The 18,574-nt window shown below is 52.8% G+C and overlaps 1 protein-coding gene across 8 annotated transcripts in view; it reads left to right on the top strand.

Annotated features, from left to right (window-relative positions):
- The window catches only part of PLXNB1 (plexin B1), an 87,707-nt gene that overhangs the window by 40,824 nt on the left and 28,309 nt on the right, over positions 1-18,574 (top strand). For 6 of the 8 annotated variants that reach the window (XM_090021651.1, XM_090021647.1, XM_090021650.1 and 3 more), the window contains exons 3-7: positions 7,647-9,158; positions 15,788-15,970; positions 17,162-17,290; positions 17,565-17,665; positions 18,399-18,531. In XM_090021651.1, coding sequence (XP_089877777.1) covers positions 8,028-9,158; positions 15,788-15,970; positions 17,162-17,290; positions 17,565-17,665; positions 18,399-18,531 — 1,677 coding nt within the window. In that variant the 5' untranslated portion in view covers positions 7,647-8,027. The remainder of the gene's footprint in view (positions 1-7,646; positions 9,159-15,787; positions 15,971-17,161; positions 17,291-17,564; positions 17,666-18,398; positions 18,532-18,574) is intronic. The other 2 variants (XM_090021653.1, XM_090021652.1) reach the window with 1 other exon arrangement.

Below are 18,574 nucleotides of genomic sequence, written 5' to 3'. Positions count from 1 at the left end.
AGTGCAGAGTGGGCTGGCTGCAGGGATGAAGCCTGCCTGTCCTGACGTGGGGATCTGGGGTGGATGCTGGCTCTCGTTCTGATGGTTCAAAAGCAACAGAAGTCTAGCTTGCCTGGTTCTGTGGGGCGGGGGCAGGGCGAACCTACCCTGCCAGAGAGCATGTGGCAGGGAGCCACTGTGTCAGGAAATCCCTGTCTACTGTATTGCCTCCTTGGGGAGGGTTCCCAGTTGGCACTACTTAGAGATGCCCCAAGGGCCCCCCTCTTGGGGTGCAGGTGGCTAAAGGTGGCTTAATGTTCCTTTAGGCCTCTTTAGCTCTCCTTTCTCAGAGCTGTGCCATATGAAGCAGGGCTGGGCTCCTGTCTCTGGAATCTAGGAGCGTATCTAATCTTCGTGTGTGGGAGCCATCGAGGAGGAGCACTGTGGAGAGCGCACGACTTCTAGCCTGCCGCCTCCCCCTGTGTAGAGGGCATGCTGCTGAAGAGATGGACAGCCTCTGGGGGAAAAAGCAATTGCACTGAAAAGGTCAGGTGCTGTCCAAACTGTTTCTGGACCAGTCTGTTCACAGGGCTTCAGTCCAGACTCTTGCCATCCTGCTTCCGAGGCAGATCTTTCACCTTTCCATCAGTACCGCGGGAGCCTGAGCAGAGAGGGGGAGGACAGGCAGCAGTGACCCTTCCAAAGCATCTGGTCCAAACAGAGCAGTTTGGCAACTGGTGTGAAAGCCGTTTTGGAAAATTAAGTTATTGTCAAATACTAAAATAATGTAAAAGCCAAACTGAGCAGCTCTGCAGTCTTGTAATGTTTCCCAGATGCTGCAGCCTTTATGACATGACTTATCAGCAGTCTCTGCTGGAATCCTGTTGCTGCACCACAGGTTCCCCCCAAGACGGGCAGCCTGCACGAGCTATAGTCTGTACTGACATCAGCCCAAGCCAGAGCCTGATGGAAGCTTGCTGATGGGAAGGGCTGCAGCTCAGCTCACTCTTAACACCTGCAGCACAGCCATGTCATTTCTTTGGGTTACATCGCTCCAAATTCATTCTACTGTTTCTTCTGCCAGCCACCTTAATACCCAGCCTTGGGACTTCCTGCTTCAGCCCCTGCCCTGCTGCCATTATCCTCCTCTGTTGCAGCTGTTGGCTCTTCTTCAGCTCTCCCACAACACAGAACAGGGCTTTTTCCCCAAATCTCACTGCTCTTAAAGTAGTAGTACCAATTTCCTTCTCCTGAGGTCTGAGGACAGTTCTCCCGTAATGCATCAACTCTGAAGGTTTTGTTCTCCCTGAGGAAATTCTACAGGGTCAGCCTCCATGTAAACCTGGAACCGAAGCTCTCTCTTAGTCGCATTGAAAAACTAGATACAGAGGGTGGGTCATCATCAAGACCCTGGCTGGAGTCCAGCTGACATTGCACAAAATGCTTTCCATCCTTGTATTGTATCCTCCCCAGCAATATCCGCCAGAATAAATGTGCTATGGAGAGAAGCAGCAGTTATCAAGGAATTAAGAAATACTGACTTCTCCCTGTTAGAAAGAAAATGCCCTGCTAGAGGAAAACTGCTAGAGTTCTGGTCCAAGTATGAGGGCTGCATTCTCTCTAGAGTGCAAGCACCTCCATGCCTTGGCTTTGGCACTTGTCTTCAGGATTTTATCACGTGTTGTCATGACTGCAGCTCAGGTGGTGACTGTACCTTGTAAGATAAAATCATCAGCCTGTATCTCTGACCAAGATACTGTGTGAGAACTCAGATTCTGGTGCTTTCTCTATGACACCCCTCTGCAAAGACCAGTGTTATTTCCTCTTCTGCAGCTCTGCATCCCAGAGCTGACACAGCTGGAACAAAGCTGCCATCTCAGGGATCAGGTGGGAGCTGGGCCTGGCACCAGGCATCAGAAAGGTTTGTTCTGATGTTCAGGAGATCTGTGAAGGGCTCCTGGTCAGCTGGGAGATGGGACAGGTCCTGCTGGGGTGCATGAGGTACCGAGACAAAAACAGCACTGAGATCAACCCTGTTCTTCCCAAGGGCTAGGAGGACAGAGTGTGTCGGAGCCCGGGAATTGCTGTTCAGCTCCACGTATGAAGGGAACTTAGAAATGTGTGTGCTGCACCTGCTCTATGCTGGCTCCAGCGTGCCAGGGCTTTCACTAATGCTGCTGAAGCTGGTCAGAAAGCTGAGGGTGATCATGGCTGGGGCATTTGCCTCCCTGTAGAAATCTGTTGGTTTTATGACCATGGCATCTAGCCAGGAAGCTACAGCTTAATCTGCTCATCACGTTTGGGAGAGTATGATGCGGTGGTTAGGAAGATTAATCTGAGGACTGGAATAATCTGCGCAGGTCAACAAAACGATAGAGCTTTGCCGGGGTGGAGTTGGCAGTGGCTGCGTGTTATCTTGTGGAAGATGGGAGAGGATCTTCCAGCAGCCGTGTCACACCTGAGACCTGGTGGGATGAGAGTGGTGCTGCAGAGGGAAGCTGTGACTTGGAAACTGCAATAAAACTAAGTGGCACCCTTGCTTTCTCATCAATTCCATCTGCTCTATGACAGCAGATCAGGGTTTCCTGACACAAATGATTAATCCTCTGTCCCTTCTGCTGCAGTCTGGATTAACTAAATGAAGCCCGGAAGTGTCATTTCAGTACTCTGCATCAGAGAAGGGAAACGTGCAGAATTACGGCCTGTGTCTTTTCTTGTTGGCTAGAATTGATTAAAAAAATCTCTGACTGTTTAAAAAAAAATCTTTAAACTGTGGCAGTTACCTGAAGAGTGACTTTAGTCACAAGTTTGGTTTTCTGTCAGTTAGTAAAAGCTGCATCTTTTGCTTTCACTGGGCTTATGGGGTTGAGCACAGGTGGAGTCCTTTATATAGTACTGTAAATTGTGATGAACAGTTGTGTTTAAATATGTCCTCTTCCCTTCCCATCCTTGAAGGATTATGATGAACTTAACCAAAGACATGGATATAGGGAAAAACAATCTTACCCCTTACTGTACTTGGAAAAAAAAAATCAACCTCGATTGAGGAATAACTAAATAGCTTGAGAGATTGAATCAAACTCCACTGCTTTCTTTTTTTTTTTTTTTTAAGTGATAAACAAATGTCTAGGTTAGCACCTGTAGTCCCAGTGACGTGCAATTGGGAGGCGCGTTCATTTACACCAGAACCACAGACTTGCCTACTTACAACAGCGTAGTTAAGAGCACTATATTCAATATGTGTGCACCATTCAGGAGATGATATGAAGCCCTTTGCAGAACATGCATTGTCAACTATCTGCTTCTAGATGTCTCACATCTGCCATCTCATGGCATGCTTCTCCTCACCAACCAATGCTTTCTCTAACTGCAGCTGGAAGTATTTACCTGGGAGATCTTGCAGTGGGGAACCGCTTTAAACTTCACTCTCAGCAGGAGCGTCACCTCAGGCTTCATGATGTTCCAGGACTTTGACTAGAGCATAGCATGAGACGTGTTTAAAGTACAAGGCTGGTTTCCCAAGCATAATTTTAGATGAAGTACAGCCTAGGCCCTGTGGTTTATGGGGCTGGCTCTGCTTTCCAGTTCCTGTGTGCTGCCAGCTTGGGTGTCTTGCCCCTTGCCCTTACCTGTTCTTCTCCTGAGACCTGGGCATACTACCCTAAAGTCCCCAGAGGCTTATCACCCTGCAGCGGCAGCTCGATTCCAGGCACCTGCATGTCTTTGCATTTGGGACCTGGGAGTAACAGTCCCCTTAAAGCAAAGTTTTTTTTAGCCCGTGGTCGGAGCAAAGGCATTTCAGACAGTAAACAAGCTGCACACACAGCTACTCTTATCTAATCATATGCTTCACTGCAGGCTGAGAGAGAGAGTTTTGAGTGACAAGAGCATCATGGGAGCTTGAATTCCCCTGCTCATCCTGGGCCTGTGGGCTACTCGAGCCTTGTCTACATCAAGAGTGTTGTCAGGTTAGCTGGAGTACAACCTTCCCCATGCAGATGAGTCTGTCATCTAAGAAGTGCTTCTGCCAGGACCACAGGTTTTTGGTTCACCCAGAAATAAGATGCAAAGCACTCTGCTGATATAGCTGTGTCCATAATGCTGTATTTCCAGCATAGATGCTGAGGCAAAAATCCAGAGCCATCACCAGGCCAATGGCAACTTTTAAAAGACTTGAATACTGTCTCCCACAAGACCCAAACTGCCCTGCATCCCTTAAATGGGTGGCCCCTGCAAAAAATACCCTCTTCACCTATGAGGGCTCCCTTGGAAGTGTCCTCGGGAAACAAGATATGTCCCACAGTCCAGTAATTCAGTTCCATTCCCCCGTCCCCCAAAATAAAAAGACCTGTACTTTCTGGATACTGTCACCTCAGAAAAAAAAATCCCAAAACGTAACACAACTCATAGTCACTATCCTCCTGGAAACAAAAGCACCTACATCCTTTGTTAATCTCCTGCCCCTTGGGGAAAAGAAGTGTTGCATGTCCCATGACTCCTGTTCTTCTGGAAATAAAATCTGCCTTTTCTCCTGGGAAGCAGATGTGCCCCACACCCTGCGAGTACTTGCCTCTCTGGAAATAAGATGTACCCTGTCTCCTGTGGCTCTGACTCTCCCCAGACTGCTGTCACTTCCTCACTCATGAGTCTGGCACGTGGTTGTGCCTTCAGGGTAGTGCAGTAACAGTTGCGTCTTTAGTGTGGATGGAACCGAGGAGGCACCAAGGGCAGTATGTTGCGGGCGCATGGAAGGACCAGGGTCCTGCTCCAACCCTCATTTGCAGGAAGGTGTACATCCGAACAAGGCAAGATGAAGTACAGATGTCATTGAACCCAAGCACCGCTTGTGTGCTGGAAGTTTGAGTCTTGCCCTTGGCTGTTGCTGAGTTCTGCACCTCCTGTGCTCTCTGCCTGCATTTATGGGATCAATTTTGCTGTGAGAGCAGAGCTTCTGGTCTAATGGCTTCTGTTTCAGTGTTCGCAGATTCCCAGGCATGCTCAGATTTTCTTTACTGCTATTTTTATTTATGAGGCTTTAAATGGATGGAGGGTGAAAACCTGTGGTGAGTTTTGGGAGCAGAAAATTCTAGCTGTCCGTTATCCACTGCACACAAAGCCTCTGTGTGTGTAGCCTAGACAAAGCTAGCACTGGTGTGATGTGAATCAATGTGTGTGTGTGCCGATGGGCAGGGCGCCAGGGTAGCATCAGTGTGTGTGCGTGCGTGTCTCAGCAGTGCTGCTTAGTTACCTACAGCAAGCGGAGAGTGGCGTGCTTTCAGAGCTGCACAAAGCCCTCTGTTCAACAGTGATTGTATCTGTAGCACCTTCCTCTTACTGAGCATTGCAGAATCGATTCTCACAACAGGGTCATCTCTGCTCTGCACATGGGGAAGCCGATAGGTAGAGAGGACTGGTGAATTGCCAGGACGGTGCTGAAGACCAGGGTAGAGCCAGCGTCTCTTGGTGGTTATTGCATGTGCTCAGGAGCCACCTGGGAGAGGCCACTCCGCACCAGGGGTTTCACACTCAGGGTTAGACAAGCAGTCGGCAGAGTCCTGCAGCAGTCCAGGGCAGTGGTTTCTCAGAGCAGTGCGAGCTCGTTTCCCACTGCTCTGCCTCTGGGTGATGCTCCCTGAGTGGGGGCAGCCCTTGGAGCTCTGCAATAAGATCTCAGTAACAAGCTCCAGGAGACTGTGAGGCAAGTATTGCCAAGCCTCCCTGCAAAATGCCACAGTCTCACCCGGGGGGAGCAGGATTGCTGGCGTGGGCGCTGCTCCCTGCAGACCTGCTCAGCGGGGCGCTGTGAGCTCTGGGCTCTGCCAGCCCCGGGGCAGCTTCCACGTATCTGTGGCTGCCCAGGCTTGGCTCCTGGAGTGGGAGGAAAACCCCTGGTGCCATCCAGCAGCCGCCGCCCCTTCTGGCACCGGAACGAAATCCCGTTCTCGGCGGCTTGCACAGACCTGTGCCTGCCCTCTTTTTTCTTCACGCAGGGACGGGGACTGGTAACCACCAGGTGGTCGTGGTTGGTACCGTGTTCGTGATGGGACGGTAAAGGAGTATCTGTGTTCGTGATAGTTTGCACCTCTCAAAAGTGATGTTCCAGAGCCCTCACCTGGCTCCATTGAGACCCAGTTACGCAGGTTTCCCAGCAGTCCTCAGCTGGGAGTTTGGGAGGGCTTAGAGGAACGCAGGTTGTGCAGAGGCGGCGGTACAGCCATGGAGAGAGCATGGCTCTGCCAGGGACTGACTAGCTCCCAGGCTCTGAGGAGACGGAAGCTGTCCGTGATGAGGATAACAGGCCCCCTCCCTCAGGCCTGTTTATCACAGCCATCCCTTCTGCCCGCTCCCGCCCGTCGACAGCTGCCTGGGCCAGGCTGCACAGAAGCGCGAGGAGGGGAGCTCCAGCTAGGGCCTGGCAGCTCTACGGACATAAATAACACATCGTCTTTCTGTGCTTAGGCCTGAGTTCGGAGCATCGGGTTATGGCCTGTGCCCACCCTTCAGGAGGCCCGGCGGTCACTTCAGTGCTGCAATGACACCGGCAGCCATCGAGCTGACGAGCAGCTGGGGCCTTTGTTTCCAAAGGCTGCAGCGAAGAACGGGCGCGGGGAGTCAGAGCCCTGGTGGGATGCTCTGGCCTGGGCAGGCTGCCCCCCGGCCCCCGGCGGCAGGGTGGAGGGCTGGCCCCGTGCGCTTGTCATGGCAACAAAATGTTACCAGGAGTAAGATTAATTGGAGGTGGGAGGAAGGATCCTCCTGGGATATTCCAGAGGGCGGCGGGGAAATGAGCTCTGCTTCGTCTCTGCGCCCCCCTTCTGCTTCCACAACCGAGGCAGCCACCACCTCTCACCCCGGAGTGGATGGTTGCCATAGCAATGAATTCAGGATGGTGTCAGCCTGTGAATTGGTCAATAAGAGGGAGGCCTGGCTTGTTTTGTTCTCCTTTATTGGACTAGCACTGCGACGCAGCGTTTCTCCCCGCAGAGGTTTTGCAGCACGTTGTGAATGGAGCTCGTATGTCTGTTTCTGGAAGCAGGAGGATGCGTATCGGCGACGGAGCACGGTTCTGCCGCCGCTGGTCTCTGCTTGGTGCAAGCCTGAGCCGGAAGATGGACCGGCACTGGCAGACAGGATCAGCACTGTCTGCGTGGGAGACTGGCTCAGTCTGAGATCTGAAATGCTAACGTGGGGTTGCAGACCGTCGGAGAGCACAGCGGTGGGGCAGAGCAGGCCTGTGCTGGGGTCTGCCCGCCACATAAAGGCCAGCTCTGGAGGGTAGATGCAGTCCACATCTGTCTTTTCCCAACAGGCCATTCATTTTTCTTTCTGTTAATGATTTCCAGCGGTGCCCATTTGGTACCACGCGCAGCACAGACATGTCCCGTGCTCTGGCGAGTTTACGTTAACGATCCAGATCAAGCACACGTTCTCTGTGTGGTCCGGGAACGTGGTAACATGGCTCCTGCCTGTCTATGCTGCAAAGGTGGCCTGTGCTTCAGCTGTGGGAGGGGACTGCTCTACCTGAACCGGCTCCTGACCTATTGGTATTAGTTTTCATAGTGTAAAGAGCACCCTCTACTTACGAGGGCATTGGTGGCACCCTCGTAGAGCTGTGCTTTGGTTACGTTCTGTGAAAGAAATGTGACTCTCAGTTTCCTGTTTCGTAGGTAACTGGGCCAAGTTCTGAGTCTGCCGTGGAGATGAGACGCTCTACCGACATGTGAAGTAACCTCTGGTACAAAATCCCAGGAATACCTGTCATACTCTGGCTTCACTGCTATCAAGATATATGCTCAGTCTGTCACCATGATGGCCTGGGAGGCAAACAGCACCATGGATATTCTCACGGGTCTCCTACCTCTGGTATTCCTACAGATTTCCTCATTCGTTTTCATCTCTCTGGCTGTTTGGTCTCCTGATTTATCCTGAGTCCTCCTGGCGCGTCTCTTCTCATGACCCTGAGTGCTGTGCTGACAGACTGACCTGTGCTCACCTTCCTTCCTGGGGCTGGAGGGTAACAGCTTTCTCCCTCTCGCAGAACATTGACCATGCCTCTGGGAAACCTCCTTCCTGTTCTCTGTTTCCTGGGGGCAGCAGTTCCAGGGGGACTGCACTATGTCACCTTTTCACACAACGCCACAAAATTTCTGCACCTGACTATGGACTCGGAGACTGGGACCCTGTATTTGGGGGCCACTAACTTTCTTTTCCAGCTGATGTCTGACCTATCCTTGGAGAATACGGTTCAGATCGGACCTGTTTTAGACAGCAAGGATTGCCTGCCCCCGGTCGCAAAGCTGGAGTGCCCACAGGCGCACTACACCGACAACCACAACAAGCTGTTACTGGTGAACGCAGCACAAGGGGAGCTGATTGTCTGTGGCAGTGTGCACCAGGGGATCTGTGAGAAGAGGAGCCTCGCCTCCATCGACCAGGTTCTCTTTCGCCCAGAGAGCCCTGGAGACACGCAGTATGTGGCTGCCAATGACCCAAATATCACAACGGTGGGACTGGTAGGGTACTCAAAGGACAACGTGCCCCTGCTGTTTGTGGGGCGAGGCTACACCAGCCGAGGTGTCGGGGGGGGCATCCCTCCCATCACCACGCGAAACCTCTGGGCTCCTGGCGGGGACGTGCCTGGAGCTGACTCCCATTCCATCTTCTCCTACGAGGAAACAGCAAAGCTGGCCGTGGGCCGGCTCTCGGAGTATAACCACCATTTCATTAAGGCCTTTGCCTACCGCACCAGCGTCTACTTCCTGTTTTACCGCCGGGACCTCAAGTCGCAGTCGCGGGAGTACAAGACGTACATTTCACGGATCTGCCTGGACGACTCTCATTATTACTCCTATGTGGAGCTGCCGCTGCTCTGCCGGGGCGCGGAGAACACTTACAGCCTCCTGCAAGCTGCCTACGTTGCCCAGCCAGGCAGCAGCCTGGCCAAGGGGAGGCTCAGCACCCAGGGAGAGGTGCTCTTCACCACCTTCTCTGCCTGGCAGGCTTCATCAGGCAAATTGAGCGAGGAGTCTGCGCTCTGCGTCTACACCATGGAAGAGGTGGACCGCCTGACCACCTGGACTCGGGATGTCTGCTACACCAAGGATGGGAAATCAGAGCAGGGGGATGAAGTGGCTTATATTGAATATGATGTTAGTTCCAACTGTGTCCAGCTACCAGCGGTAAGTGGCTGACCTGGGCTTCTTGGGCGATTCCTTTTTGTATTGCGTTGACTTCATACTGCTTTGACAGTATAAACAGGCCTAAAAGCAAGTGCAGCTGCACTTTACTTCTCTTTCAGGGTGATATGTAAGGGTCTCATGAAGGGGAACGTGGGTCTGATGTGTGACTCTTGGGAGATCTGTAGTGGTTGTCTTTTGCTGGGGGCGGGGTCTGTCTGCCCTTCCAGTGTAAGTCCCATTTTCCAGAAGTGTGTAATGAACCCTGTTGTGGCTGAGTGCGAGTGCCAGCACCAGCCCCAGAGTCTAGAGGGGCTGGTGTCTGCCTGGAGCCTGCAGACAGTGTGCAGCTCGTACTATTGCTAGCGTGGGTGGAGGAACAGCCCACACTTTCCAAATGCACAGAGCCCTTCTGGCCTTCCTGCCACTGCTGGCTGGTGCCCAGTGCTCCCACTGCCCGCATCAGGCTAAAGAACTGGGTTGCAGGCTGACCTGTGGGATGCACATGGAGGAGCCAGCCTCCGGGCCCTGCTGCCTGCCCAGCAGCAAACTTGGCACTTGAAAGTGGTGGTTGAAACATCTTGAATCGCAGGCTTTGTGGTCTCCCTTGCTCCGTCCTAGTGCCTGCTTCTTTCACCCGGAGGCAGGCAGGGAGGGTGCCGTGCATGTTGCACTGGTTCCATATTAGGGCTAATGAGAACAGAGAGATCATTTAAATACAAACCAGTCTCTGGCAGCAGTCCTTCCTTTCCACATCATAGTCACTAATCCAGGAGTATTTTCTGTTTGGAGAAAAGTTGTCCTGACACCATGTTCCATCTTTTTCTGAGCTCCTATAAAAAGTGCATGATCTGCTGTAGGCATCCCTTTGATTTCCATGGCAAGGGAGAAGTGGGAAAGAGTCACTGCAGGAATGAGGCCAGTGAGTCGGTGGACTTAGCCCTGATTTGGACAGGACTATCCGTATGTGCTTTTGTCCTGTGATATCAGCAGATTTCTTCAGCTAACCAGGAGTGAACAACATCTCTTCTTGCATGGTTGACTGCCCAGGACCCCGTAGCAGCTGCAGAAAATGGTTGAGGGTTTCCCCTCTGCTCAGTATGGGCAAGTGCTCCAGCGTGGTGTTAGGGACGCTGTGGAGCTGGAGCTCCTTTGCTTCACCAGGGTGCTAAAACCTGAAGTCCTTTCCACTTGTGATCAGTAAAGGTCACGGACATGCTGTGGTTCTGCGACATCCTGGAGGCTGCCTCAGGAGTCACTTTGGGAAACAGACTATTACTGCAGTCACTAGGGAGGCTTTAGGACGTCCACTGGAGATCCTGAGGCAGATGAGAAGGCCTGGGGCAGAGGCGGCAGGAGGTGTGGAAGAGTCTGGGAGCTGAGAAGCTGGGCACCCCATAGTCTGTGGCCAGCCCTTCACCCAGCTTGTCAGGTCTCCCCTCCCACTCTCCTGGACCCCTGGCCTTCCTGTTCCACCTGCCAAAGGAAAGGAGCAGTGGCTGGAGTCGCACACACCTCAGTTGCCCCTGAAATCCAGCCCTTTTTATATGCGCCCTTGTCAGGCTCAAGATGTGGAGCAGCAGCAGGAGGTGAGTGACTCCAACCCCCGACTTGGAAGGGGGTAAAACAAACAGCACAGAGTCCTGTCTGGATTGGGCTGAACAGGGGAGGGGAAGGAGAGGTGCCCTGCCACATAACTCCTGGAAAAGTATCCTAGGCTCCTTGCTGCATCACTTGGGCCTATTGTGCTGCAGAAGACGTGGGGTCTTTTTAACAAGTGTATCCAATGGCCTGAGGATTTTTTAGCAAAGTTGGTCGTGCACTATTGATTGCCACGAAGCGGTTGTCACTACAATTGCAGCTAACAGCATGTAAGCGTCTGTGCCAGCTCCAGCCTGCTCCATTCAGCGTGTGAGTGGAAGCGGCTGTCAATGAACGTTTTGTCCAGAGGCAGTTTCAGGCTCTGTCAGTTGAAATGGGGCAGCTCATGCATTATTTAAGAATAATGCTAATTCATTGTACATTTTTTTTTCCTGCCTGAAAACCGGCTTGTGGATGGGGTTTATGCTGGAAACCATTTCCCTGCATAGCACTGGGCTCTGTTTTTAGTATATAGGAGATGGACAAACATTAAACAGTTTTCAAACATTTCAGTACCGTCTCTTGAGCTGGAAGAGTATTTATTCTGTTTCCTGTGCATGTCCTGGGAAGAGCCTCGTGTCCATGGCAAGCTGCTGGAACATTCGGAAAGCCCCCAGGCTTCCTAAGCAGGGTTGGGGTTGGGGTTAGGGTACTGCAGATTCGACTTTCCAGTGAAATCTTAGTAGTCACTTTGACTGTGCAGTCTGCTGGTCTCCCCTTAAGCAAAAGCGCGAGTGAGTCAAAGGATTTGGGCATATTTAGGAGAAAATAGAAGGGACATAATAAAACAATCCAAAATGGTAAGTGTAGAGCAGGGGTAGGCAATGTTTTTTTTGGCCGGAGTGCGGAAAAAACCACAGCGTCTACCATGGAAGGTGCCAGAGTGCCGGCGTGCCAGAAAAACAAAATGAGGCCGGGGGGCGGGGGAGGTGGTACATGGCAGGACACACTGCACACTAGTATATTTAATAATCATAAATGTTGCCTTTGGTGTTGTGTATTCCTTTTTTGTTGAGCACATTGCAATGAGAGAGAAAAAAGAGACGAATAAAAGAGGAGAGAGAAAGAAAAAGGAGAGCAGAGAGAGAACCAGACACACGCAGAGAACCACGTGACAAATACAGAGAACCAGAACACACCCGGAACAGACGCGTGCTTGCACATGTCTGGAACCAGACACGTGTGTGTGCACAGATGCACACAACCAGACAGAGGCAGACCAACGCACAGAACCAGATGCGTGGGTGCATGGAGCCGGGCTCCTGGGCCACTGGACAAAGTCTGACCCAACAATGCCCTGGTCCCTCCAGAGCCGCTGTGCTTCCCTGGGGAGCCAGACCCCGGGCTGCAGTGCAGCTGGCCAAGGCCCCAGCCCAGAGCCTTCGCATTAGCCCACCCACCCCGCACAGCGAACCCCACAAAAAGTGTGGTGCTCCTGGCAAGGGGCAGCGCCAACCTCATCCCGGTGGGGGGCTGGGTCGGGGCTGGGCTTGGAGCAAGTGGGAGTCAGGCAGGCTCAGCTGCAAGCCCTGCTGCAAGCGGTCCGGGCTCCGTGGTTGGCACCAGCTACCAGAGCCTGGGCTGGCTGCGGCCGGGAGGCTGAAAACAGCTGCTCTGGGCTCCAGCATCAGCTCCATACCAGCAGGTGCAGGTGCTCCTCAGAGTGGATGGTGGGGATAGGGCCTCAGGCAGCACAGCCCTCCCGCTGTCCGCTCTGAGGTGCGTGTGTAGTCGCTGCCAGCACGGAGCTGATGCTGGGGCTGTGGAGCCCGGCACAGCTGTCTGCAGCCTGTTCGCTGCCTGCTGCAGATGCCCCAGGTTGGTCACAAACAGCTGCACCAGGCTCCGGAGCCCAGTCATCAGCTCTGTGCCGGCAGTGGGGAAGAGGCTGAGGTTGCACTACCTTGGGCCCTTCCCCCACCGTCCGCTCCGAGGCGCGTGCACACCTGCTGGTATGGAGCCGATGCCGGAGCCCAGAGCAGATGTTTACAGCCTCCTGGCTGCAACTGGCCCGCGCTGTGGGTAGCTGCTGCCAACTACGGAGCCCGGTCTGCTTGCAGCAGGGCTTGCAGCTTCCCAGCTGCGTGCTGGGAGCAGCCCGGGCTTTGTGGCTGGCAGCAGCTGCCTATAGCCCAGGCGGGTGGTGGTGTGCCGAGCAAAATGGTCTCGCGTGCGGTGCTCGGCGCACGTGCCGGGGGCTGCTGACCCCTGGTGTCGAGGAAGGGCGGAGTGGGAGTTCTGTTCTCTCTGTTCCATAGTCCAAGAGGGGTTGTCCCTGCAATCAGGTGTCACCTTCTAAGAGGTCGTGGGAAGTTGTTTCTCACATACTGCGTAATTGGACTGTGCAGTTCATTGACTTGAGATTTTGTTGAGGCAAAGAACTTGGCAAGATTCAAGGAAAGAGCACTGAAATGCTCAAACCACTTTGTGTCAGTGCCTCCTTGTCCCCTGGTACTTCCCTGCCTGTCTTTGTCCATCCATTTTGCCTAATCTTACACTGCAGGTTGGTTGCCCACGCTTCGGGGCAGAGGGTATCTTGTTCTGTTTGCAAACGCCTAACGCAGTTGAGCTGTGGTGTGTGACCAGGGCTCCCGCTGCTCCAGTATCCCATGCAGACAGGATGGTAATGCTTGGGGGATGCTGGTTTTGATGCTATACTAAAGGCTGAGCTCCATTTTGCACTTAGCAGGTGTTCTTAAACTCTGTATTTGTTTGGAAAGCACCCAGTAGGTCCTTTCCACAGTTAGACTTGTTCTGTGAGAACAGATTGATTTCTGGGAACCCACATGCCAATCACTTAATTAGTTTTGGAGTTAAAAGTTAATAATAAAACGGGTCACTCAAGAAATGTAATATCTCTGTTGGTCTCCCCTTTGTTCCTAATGAACTTAATCGTGAAAAAACACAGATGCTTCAAATCACCCATGGGGTGACATTAAGTGAAATCTCGTACCCAGACTCCATTACAACCCAGACATTAGGTTGTAATTTCCTAAGTTACTAACAGTTACACAAGAGAAGCAAGACTTTCTTAGGGCCATATCTTTTATTGGACCAGCTGTGTAGTTGGGATAAAGTTAGAGAAGCTTTCAAGGCATTCTTTGTCAGGTCTGATCATGAGGAGCCAGGCACAGCATAGTGAAAAACAGCAGTGGAAAGAAGTGAGAGAAATGTCCAGGGGAAGCAGATTCACAGTTAGCAGAAGAAAAGCAGCTGCGTACTGGGAAATCAAGGCCTTTCAAAAAGGAGGAGGGTCATTCTCTCTTCTCCTGTGTGGAAAGAATTCAGGAATCAAGTAAAATAGAGTGTGCCATTAAACCAGTATCAGTGCTTAGCCCGTGGTTCTTAATATCCCGTCAGCTTATGCATTCTTGTTCCCAAGTTTGTATTTTAAAGGTGTTGGGTAGATTTCCCTTGAGCACAAGGATAGCGAGGTCAGAGAGTGGTTGTTCTTTGAGAAATGTGCTCCTGATGGTGTGTGCATCTCCATCCTGTATTTATTACGTGAGAGTTCATTCTAGCGCATAGGTGCTGTTTAGTTTCACCCGTGTAGTTGCTGTGAGGGCATTTGGTGGTTGGATCGGGTATCTCACACTTGGAGCAAGGCACAGACTCATAGAAAGAAGGACCAGAAGACACCTGTAAGATCATCGGGTCTGGTCCCCTGCCATGCACAGGATGTAATTGGGCTCAAATGAGCTCAACAAGGTGCTTATCCAGCCTCCTTTTGAACACTGCCGGGGATGGTGACTGCCCCACCTCTGCTGGAAGTGTGTTCCAGGTTTTAGTTAACCCTACGGAAAAGAAGATTTTCTTTATCTCCAGCTAAAACTTTTCCTCGACTAGTTTGTGTCCGTTGGGCCACGTCCTCCCAGGGGTGCTTTTCTGAAAGTTGCTCTCCTAGATGCTGGTGTTCTCCTGTGACATATTTGTCGGCAGCCATCAAGTCACCCCTCAGCCTTCTTTTACTCGGACTGAACAAACCCAGATCCCGAGGTCTCTCCTCATAAGGCCCATGCCCCCGGCCCTTGGCCATGTGAGTGACCCTTCTCTGCACCCTTTCAAGCTTGTCCACGTCCTTCTTGAAGTGCAGTGCCCAAAACTGGGCACAGTACTCGAGCTGTGGCCTCACCAACACCGAATAGAGGAGGAAGAGCACCTCTCTGGATCTGTCGGTGATGCATCTGCTGATGCACGCTAGAGCTCTCATCTGAAAACCCAAGGAACTCCCCAGCTGATGATGAGAGCCTGTGTCAGTAAGGCAAGGGGGGACACTGCAGGGACGTAACTGTCACAGAACCAAGTGGTACAGCCCACGAAGTGCCAAGTTAAGGTCACATTTTACAAAGAAATCCAGATAGGGCAAGATGACCACGTCCAGCTGGGGCATGCAGATACCCTTAACTGTGCCCTGGGGCACTGCTGAGGGGAAGCGCAGGGCAAAATTTGATGCGTTTGACAACTCAGTGTGATGTCATTCTCCTGCCACGGCAGCTCCTGCTGCACAGCACTGTGTGGAAGTGTCCATGGCTGACTGCAGCCAGCACCTTGGTCCGCCTCTCGGGCAGTTACCTGACCCTGCTTGGGCAATGACAGCTGCTAAGGTCCTCCTTCAGGGCTGTGAGACGAGTGGTCGTCCTTCCTGCGCCGCATTGCACAGTCCCTTTGAATCGGGCAGGCCCAAGCCCATGCAAAACAATGGCAGACAGAAGTGGGGGGTGGGCGGTGCCTGTAGTGAAGACACAGGTCTGAGCACAACAGACCTGGTCTCTGCTGCAATGGAGCAGAAGTACTTGGGGGGCCCCAGGCCCTTCTGAGTGAAAGGCACCTTCCTGTGCCGCTGCCTGACTGTCAGGTCATGGGTGGGGGTGAGACTGATCTGCGGGCTCGGCTTGTTTGGGGCACATGCTGCCATGGCTGGGTGGAATGGGCTGGAAGAGCAAGCAGTCAATGCATGTAAAGGCCCTTGTTTCTTTTCCTTTCCTCCAAAGGACACTCTGGATGCATACCCCTGTGGCTCAGACCACACGCCCAGCCCCATGGCCAGCCGGTTGCCTCTGGAAGCAGCACCCATTCTGGAGAGGCCGGAAGCCCGCCTGACTGCTGTGGCTGTGAATGCAGAGGAAGGCCACACCATCGCTTTCCTAGGGGACAGTCGAGGGCGACTTCACAAGGTAGGAGCTGCCTGGGACAAGCAAAGGGAAAATAGGGCTGTGGGGAGGTACAGGAGAGGGAAGATGGCATCTGCCTGGGAAGCTTTCCTCCAGCAAGGCTCCTGTCCCTCTGCGTGGGAGGAAGGGTGCATTTGCAGTGCTCAGGAGGAGCCAGGACTCAGGTTTTGATGTCAGCTTTTCCCCTGTCTCTGCAGGAGACACAATGCTTTGCCCTGTGCCTCAGTTTCCCTTTCAATGAACTGCACACAGTCAGGGTGCTGCACCTCTCTGGGGCTTGGGAAGGATGCAGACAACCACCATTCCCAAAGCAGAGGGAGATGAGCTGTGCTGACCAGCTGTCATGCTCCCGCCGCAGGCTGTTATTGCAACAGGCTGAGATGCGCTCTCATGCCCCAAGAGCATGCCGCTTGTGTGGTACGGCAGCCCCACCTGGCGGCCCTTTGCCACAATGGCCGTGCTGTCATTAGGAGCCAGCAAAGCTATTTGTGCAAAACCCTTTTTCCAGTTATTGCCTTCCCTTAGCCAGCACCGGTGCTGCTCTGCTTGGCTCTGCAGACAGTGCTAGGCCTTTCCCCGCTCGTTCCCTGCCTTGGCTCCCTCTTGCTCCTCCTTCAAGAACCATAATCACAAAGTCTCATGCCAAGGGGCTGGCTTGTCCCTGACTGGGCTTCGTGCCACCCTCGCCCCCACCAGACCCAGCCTGTTCTGAAGCGTCTTGTGGACTCAGCACGGGTCAGTGAGGAGTTTTATCCGGGAGGTGGAATTCTTACCCTGCTCGTCCCATTCACCAATCTCCCTCCAATCCTTTGGGCCTTTCATTCACTTACCAGTTCTGCCACCTGGTTTCTCCTCATCTCTGCCTGCTCTGCCCTCCAGCCCCTAGCCTACCTGCAGGCATGCACCCTTGCCTCTCTCACCTGTCTGTTCATCCACTCCCCTGGCTTCCTGCTGGCTCCCCGTTATTTATTTTCATTTCAAGCACCTAGGGGCACTGGTCAAGCTTTGGGACCCCCTTTGACAGGGCAGCACCATTCTGCAGGAAAGAGGCAGCCTCTTCCACAGCGTGTTTGCTGTCTAGGTCATGACAATATGCAACAGGGAGAAGAGACGGAGAGCTGCCCACACGCCCACCCTGTCACTTGAAGCATCTCCCTTTTTCCTGCCTGTCCCCTCAGATCCTGTCTCTTGCAGGTCTACCTCAGTGCCACGGGTGATGCCAATATATATGCCTCTCTAGTCATCCAGTTAAACAGTGCTGTGAGCGGAGACCTGCTGTTTGACCAGGCACAGCAGCACCTCTATGTCATGACCCAGGCAATGGTGAGAGCAAATGAACCCCCTGCAGCAAAGGGTGGCAACAGCCAACAGTAAGCACTGGGACAGATTTCTTTCGCTGGGATGGGACTGGCCATTTAGGCAACCATTTCTGAAAATTTGTTTCCTTTTTTCATCTCCAGTGCTTGTGGGAGTTGAGAGGAAGTTCAGAGGGCACCAGCATAGGGGGGGCTTTTGAGAGAGCAGAAGAAACCAGGAGGCCTGGCTCTGCTGATCCAGAGCTGAAGTTGCCCTAAACTAATTTTTCTTTCTCTGGCAGGTGGCACGGGTTCCCCTCTTTGACTGCTCACGGCACTTGAGCTGTGCCTCGTGTCTGGCACTGAGAGATCCGTACTGTGGCTGGTGTGTTCTTCAGGGACGGTAAGGTCTTTGGTGACACAACAGCTGTTCAGCCTCATTCTCTCCTGTTTATTGCAATCAGCTTTGCTGGAAAACTGCAAGAAGACACAGTACTTTGGTGCATTTATAAGGCCTTAGGCCGTAGGGATTCAGACTGTTTTGAGGTGCTGTGTATGGTACAAGCGTCCTCCTTGCTAAGGCATGAAACCTTTTCCACCCAAGGTGCCAAACAGCCATCTCCTCTCCACTGCTGCTGCTCCTCTTCTTCTTCAGCCTTTGACACTCTTCTCCATGCCTGGCAGGCCCAGCTCTGATGGGGCTAAGAACTCCAGCTCCCATCAAGCGCTCTTCCATTCCCACTCGTCTAACCTGTCCCTCTCTCCCGCTGTGGAGCTTGATGGGGTGCCAGTCACAGCCCTGGGCTCTGTTCCTTATCCCTTCTTGCTCACAGGCTTCATTACTGCACAGTTAGCAGGGCTACCCCAGGCGACGCCACGGTAAACTGTAAATGGAATTTGCAGAACGGGGCTGTGTGCTATCTAATGTGCACCCATCCGTGCCCACGACTGCACGTTCCTGTAGCGCAGCTGGGGCAGTTGAGGTGACCTCGGGCCCCTGCTTGCTGTCACTCCTGTAGCTAGTGTGTCGGGTGCCCTCACCCCTCCTGCTCAGGAGAGTCCTGCATTGAAGACAAAGAATGACCCCCTCCTCTGTGACGTAGAGCACTGATGGTTTCCTTGCTGTTTCTCTTCAGGTGCAACCGCCGCTCTGAGTGCCTGAGATCGAGAGCGAGTGACCAGTGGCTCTGGAGCTTCAATTCTACACAACAGTGCTTGTCTGTCCAGTCGCTAAGTCCAGCTAACATCAGCAGAGAAGAAAAGAGAAGTGTGAGCAATATAGCTTTCTGCCTGGAGGGCTTCTGTGGTAGCA

The sequence above is a fragment of the Crocodylus siamensis genome, chromosome 11, assembly GCF_052110815.1.
Source record: "Crocodylus siamensis isolate JL-2025a chromosome 11, ASM5211081v1, whole genome shotgun sequence".
In the NCBI taxonomy this organism is placed as follows: domain Eukaryota; kingdom Metazoa; phylum Chordata; order Crocodylia; family Crocodylidae; genus Crocodylus; species Crocodylus siamensis.
This window is presented reverse-complemented; position numbering and strand designations above follow the sequence as displayed.